The following is a 5935-nucleotide window of genomic DNA, read 5'->3' on the forward strand; positions in this document are numbered from 1 at the left end:
CGTGGGCCCCGGGGAGCCCACGCGGCCATTTTGTCCCACAGGCCCGTGGGGACGGGGTTGCGGAGAGGCCGCCGGCCCTGCCCGCCCTCACCCCGCGCCCCGCAGCCAGGCTGGGACCGGGGCCCGGCCTGCACCACCGCGAGCTGCTGCCTCTGCCATGGGGCTCGCTCCGGAGAGCGCTGGGGCAGATGGTGGTGGACGGGGCTGGGGTCCTGCCAGAAGCCCCGGTCTGCTGCTCTGGCTGGGAGGGAAGAGCCGCAGCGGTTTTGCTGGGAGATGCTGTACCAGAAGGTGTTGGAGCTTCTCCACTCCCAAGCAGCATCGAGCGTAGCTTACCCAAGCCTGGCTCCCAGAGCTTCTCCCGCCCCCACATCCCTGAGTTCCTTGAACCAGACCTGGGAACATATTTCAATTTCACTTCACTCTTTCAGGGAAGCGTTTGTGGGTTTCAGATCTCTGCCTGGGATCTGGATCCTCTTTTTGCACCATTTTGGCTTGTCTGGAGCAAAGGAGGAGTCACTGCGGTCAGCTGGGAGCAGAGCATAACACAGCTTCTCTGGGAAGGGGGCAAGCCAAATTCACACCCCTTTTTAGGTCCAAAGATCTCTTTCAGGGGCCATGTCCTGAGCTGAATGCTTGCAATGAGGCTCTCACTCAGTAAGGATGACACCAGCTCAAGGCTTTCCCTGCTTATCCCCTTCCCTGCTTCCCAGGGGCCGTGCTCAGGGCTGCCAGGTTGAACTCTGTAATGCCCTCACTTATTTTTTCCCCCAGTTGCTTCTAAAAGGGGATGAAGAATAAATGAATAATCAGCTTGTCTCATTAAGAAGAGAAAAAAAGCGTTAGGATTCTCTGTGCAGAGGGCATGAGAAGCCGCTAGTTAAAAAGTAATGTTACTCTACTGCTTCATTATCGATTTACTTCATCTAAGAACAGCTTTGCTGGAAATAGCCACAGCCTCCTTACAGAGCTCAGCTGGCAGCCAGCTTTAATAGCTCTCCGTGGATCCTGTTTAGGATCTGTCCATGCTGCAACGTTCCTTCTGGTGGGCAAAGGCTGAGGGCAGGGTTAAATGCACAGCAGGCAACGCGGGTCGAAGGTCTGGTGCCTCCCCAGGGGAGTAGATTGGGATCAGAAGGTAGACAGAGCCGGGTGAAGGTGCTGGGCACTTCAAGAGTCAAAGTGCAGGCAGGGCTGCGTAGCTCATGCCGTCACCTGAGGATGCTGCAAGGGCCCTGGAAGCAGGCAGTAACACACGGCTGAGCTTTGCTGCGCAGGTGAGAGCAGAGTAGTGGAAGGGGCTCCTGCCTGACCCGTGCCGTTTGCAGCCCATTCCCTTGCGTACCTTCCCATGCTCGTGGCTCTCATTGCACAGCAGTCTCCTCCCTAGCCCAGTCTTGGATGGTCCCGCTGCCAAAGGCTATGTAGAAGATCAGGCCAAACAGATTGAGGGCTGCAGATACGAAGAAGGCATTCCTCCAGCCAGTCTGGAGATCCTGGGGGGCCAAGAACAGATCACGATGGTATCGCCCTTCCCTTTATCTCCATGTAGTGATCACCCAACTACTGCCACCCAGTTCACTGGCATTAAACTCATCTCCATCCTCTGCTTGCTACTAGTACCCACAGCAGAAGAACTTTGCTCAACTCGACATATGCCAGACCTCCTCTTGTTGGAGATGCATTTCCTGCCTTGGCATTTTTGGAAACATTGTGTGCTGTGCTGAATTCAGGAAGCTTTCCTGCCTGGCACAGAGCTTCCCCCTCACCCCACTCCCTCGACCCTCTCCCCATCTCTAAGTACATCCAGATGGGGCCCATGTGGAGTTCTTCCTGCTTTCTGAGTCATCCCCGTGTCCTCAAAATGGTCCAGAACTCTGGTTTGCCGGGTGCTACACCACATTTTCATTGGGAGAGGGGGTTGGCTTGGAGTAATTTTTGATTCAGTGCAAAGAAAGGAATCCATTTCTGAGAGCAGACCTGTGTTTTCTTTCAGGGGTGTGCCTGTGGTTTGTGGCCCCAAATTACCTGGCTGACGAGAAGTCCAACTGCGGTAGGAGCAATAATTCCCGCGACTATGCCAAAGGTATTTGTGATTCCCAGCAGGAACCCTGCATATCTGGGGAGAGGAAGCAAAGATTTCCTGAGTGAGGCAGAGAGGAAACCGTCACAAGAAGGGAGAGGAGCAGGTGCTGCCAGTCCCTTCCCTCATCTGCACAAATACTGCCTGTCATGCTGAGCAACACTAGGATCTTCCCTGCAAGGCTGGGGGGGATTTTAAGTCTTTGTTTTACTCCTTAGCTTACAATGCCACCAGCTACAGAAGATAAGGGAAGGGAGAGTAGGAGTTGCAGAAGCCTTGGGGGATTGGGAACAGGAAGGACGCAGAGCCAGGGAGGGCGCAGAGGTCAGACCCACTTACCTGGGCGCTATATCGATGTGGTTAATATTGATGCCTGCCCCCGTCATGCTGATTATTGTCAAGGCCAGCGTTAGAAGGACCACAACAACCGTGGAACTGCAGCCAAGGTAAGGCACAGCCACCAGGAAGACAGCTGGGAGCAGCATCCCTTGGGAGGAAAAGGGGATGTGTTTTATAACAGGCCACACAAGTGTGTTAGAAAGACTGGATGACAGATGAAAGCTTGTCCTTACCGAGTGCTGAGAAGAGCTTCCTGATGGCTGCTGTGCCAAGCACTCGCCTGGCCAGGAGGAAATCAGCCAGCAGCCCAGCCAGGATGTGCCCCAGTCCATTCCCAATGTAAGGCAGGGAGGAGAGGAGCCCATTCTGCAGAGCAGAGAACAAGGCATTGTCACATCCATGGCACAAAGGAACAGAGCCAAGAGCTCCAGGACTGCAGCTCCCTCGGTCCCAGAGCCACTGGTCCTCAGGAAGAGATGTCCCTGAGGAAGCCCCCTGTTCCCAGCCTACGGAGGGACCAAATCCCATCACCGTTGCAGGGACCAGCCTCAGCTGCAGGGCAGCACTCACCTCTCTGAGGTCAAAGTGGAGGACGTTGCTCATGAACATGGGCATGGAGGTCAGCAGCATGTAGAACAGCCAGTCTGTGCAGAAGCAGGCAATGGTGATCGCCCAAAGAGGCAGTGATTTAGCCATGGCCACGAGTGGGAGGGAGCAGCCATGAGAGCTGCCCTGGAAGGAAGAAAACATCAGCCAGTTCCTGTCTCCCATCCCCTGGACAGGCTGTCCAGGCTTTCCTCAGCCTCTCTACCTGCTGCTGAGAAGACTGGGACTAGCCCTGGCCGCTGTATAAGGAGCCCAGATGAACTGACTCAGAGCAGTCCCTTTGCTACAGTGTCTGCAGCGTGGTCAGTCGTGGTTAAAAGGTTTGTGTGTACCTGGTGAGCCAGCAACGACACGATGTACTCCTGCTCCCCGGCATTAATCCATGGGTGATGTGCAGGGTCCTCGTACACGAGGAGGAACCAGCAGAGGCACCAGGCACAGCCAACGCCACCTGCGAGGAATGTGGCTCTCAATGCCAGCTCCTCTTACGGTGAGCTGCGACAGAGCTGAGAGCCAGCGAGCCAGCGGGATGGAGGCTGGTGCTAGTGAAATGACAAGCGCGGGAAGATGGAAAGGGAGAACTCCCCTTAACCCATTGCTCACAGTGAAAGCTGATGGCACGAAATGTTCAGCAAAGGCACGTTCCCTAATAGTACCCCAGCAAAATGGCTTCATCCTGGCCTGGCAGGTGGGAGGGGAGCCCAGAGCTCTGCAGGGGACTAGTAAGGACGGAGCTGGTCCCGCAGGGCTCTGATGGGGAACTTTTGGGAGCTCTGCCAGCAGATGGTCTGCAGCGGGGTTGGAGTAGAGGGACGTGATGGGCCATTACTCACCAAAAATGTAGAAGACAAAAGGCCACCCCAGACTCTGGCAGATGATCCCAGCCACAAGGAGAGCAAAGAAAGTCCCAAAAGTACATCCTAGGGATCAGAAACCAGAAGAGTCATTTTAATGGGACTTTGTGTGACCAGCAGTGAGTGGGACAGACCTACAGCCTCCAGCCTGATTTGTGATGGGAAAACGTGGTGGCACAAATGAAGCGCCTGTGCAAACAAGCACCCTTGTATCCAGGTTTGCTCCTTTCCGTGTCCGGGTTCCCTCTCCTGCCTCAAGCTGACCTGAGCCAAGGAAACAGAGAAGACACATGATGGGAGGAGGAGAGACGGAAAGGCTGAATGCTGCTAACACTTCTTTGCCAAGGACCCACAGCCTTGAACTTGAGGCTGCTACAAGAACTGGCTTGGGAAGAAGGGGGTGAGGGGAGGTCCTGCACTTAGTGAATCGGTGGTAGGGAAAAGTCCTTGTGTCTTACCAGCATCAGCGATGTTCATGAGCCTGCTGCGTTCCAGCGGAGGGGCCCATTTTGCCCAGAGCGTGTACTGAGCTGGAAATATCACTCCCTGCAAAGATTAACAGGGAGTGTGGAGGGACACGGGGAGCGCAGCCAGGGCTAACCACAGCAGGTTTCGTAGCCTGGCAGCACCTGGAGCCACGACTGACCTCAGCCAAGCCCAGCAGCACCTGCAGCCCGATGAGGAAGCTCATGCCGAGCTCTGCTGCTCGGGGCACGAGGAGCGTGAGCACGGAGGAGAGCAGGAGCCCACTGCCCAGGACGGGTTTCCCCCCGAACAGCCCCGAGCAGTACCCGCCCAGCGCCTGCGTGAGGCCGTAGCCGTAGAAGAAGGAGCTGAGGATGATTCCTTGAGTCTCAGCGCTCCAGTTGTACACGGGGGCCTGGAGGAGACAGAACGTGTCTGTCAGACAGAGATCTCTGTTCTCCAGGCACAGACTCCTCCAGAAGGGGAGAAGCAACCAGGAAACGCAGCCCTGAGTACAACAAACTGAGCTCTCTGCTCCTTCACCTGCCTTGTCCTCAAGGCTTTTCCCTGCTGCTTCCAAGTCTGTCCTCATGCAAAAGCAAGAGTGGACTAAGCCTGGGAAGCGTCTTTCAGTTATCTGCATCTGCTTTCCACTTACGTCCTGAGCAAATCCTGGGTAGGAGCCGTGGGGAGCGCTGCCGGACCAGCTGTGGGGATGGCTGCCGTTAGTCATGGCGACGATGGCGATGCTAAGGCTGACCCGGAGCGCGTATGCCACGAAGAGAGAGACGTGCAGGACCAGGGCCAGGCCACAGCGAGCGGAGCAGAGCCCTGCGGAGGGAGAGCGCCCACAAACCAGGGCTGGTCGGAGAGGCCACGGGTTAACTCTCACCCCCTCCTACAGATCCGTGTCGCCAGGCAATCACCTTACTGCAGCAACAAATGGCTCTTTCCAGGTACCCTCCAGACATCTACCCCTGAGCCCTTGCCCTCCTCCTTTGCAGGGGTGGCAATCTGTATCTCCAGAAGGAGAAAGGAGGGGCAGGAAGGCAAGGAGACTTGCCCAAGGATGGAGGGGACATGTCGAAGCCTGAGGTCGCTGGCTCCCAGGCCCTGCTGAGGCAGCGCTTCAGCCCGCTCCTCCCCAGGGAGCGGCTTTACCTGTGCGGGAGGAGGGCTGCTGAGCAAGCAGAGGGGCTTCGTCCTGCTCTGCCTCTGGCTCGTCCCCTGCCTGCGTGTTGTCCATGTGGCGCTGCATCCTCTCCTCCTGCAATGCTGCTGCCTGCTTCTCCTCAAGATAACGTCCAGCCCTGTTGGGAAGTGAATCTCAAACGTCAACAAACACGGGAGCAGCCGGGCAGTGACCGCTGGCATTTCCTCCCAACGCCGTTACCGGCACGGCGAGAGCGGAGCAGGCTGCCGGTCGCAGACGCCTGCACTGCCGGCACAAGGCTTTATGAGCACAGTGATTTACAGCCGCCTCAAACCTCCCCGGGATGGCCTAATTTGCATCCGTGGTTTATAACCCTCGACCACAACAGCCTGGCAGGGCAGCGGGGTCTCTCCCGCCCCAGGGTGCTCCTGCCGA

At 56.6% G+C, this 5935-nt stretch overlaps 1 protein-coding gene across 1 annotated transcript; it reads right to left on the minus strand.

Moving 5' to 3' along the window:
• Positions 1 to 1364: 1364 nt before the first annotated feature.
• Positions 1365 to 5593, minus strand: LOC103896444 (sodium-dependent phosphate transport protein 3-like). Its single transcript, XM_009276301.1, has 11 exons — positions 5509 to 5593; positions 5006 to 5178; positions 4529 to 4762; positions 4341 to 4428; positions 3862 to 3948; positions 3361 to 3479; positions 2993 to 3154; positions 2656 to 2788; positions 2423 to 2570; positions 2029 to 2119; positions 1365 to 1496 (listed from the first exon to the last, which is right to left on the minus strand). The coding sequence occupies exons 1-11, from the start codon at positions 5591 to 5593 to the stop codon at positions 1365 to 1367; spliced, it is 1452 nt and encodes a 483-aa protein (XP_009274576.1).
• Between the last annotated feature and the right edge of the window lie 342 nt (positions 5594 to 5935).

The sequence above is a fragment of the Aptenodytes forsteri genome, unplaced genomic scaffold (assembly GCF_000699145.1).
Source record: "Aptenodytes forsteri isolate BGI_AS27 unplaced genomic scaffold, ASM69914v1 Scaffold321, whole genome shotgun sequence".
Lineage (NCBI taxonomy): Eukaryota > Metazoa > Chordata > Aves > Sphenisciformes > Spheniscidae > Aptenodytes > Aptenodytes forsteri.

Bases quoted from the DNA above. Each gene is read 5' to 3' on its own strand.
- LOC103896444 (XM_009276301.1), bottom strand. From the start codon at position 5,593: ATGGACAACACGCAGGCAGGGGACGAGCCAGAGGCAGAGCAGGACGAA. The intron at 3,155-3,360 runs GTACACACAAAC...TCTTCCTTCCAG, and splicing joins TGTCGTTGCTGGCTCACCAG to GGCAGCTCTCATGGCTGCTC. The intron at 2,789-2,992 runs GTGAGTGCTGCC...TCTGCTCTGCAG, and splicing joins TCCACTTTGACCTCAGAGAG to AATGGGCTCCTCTCCTCCCT.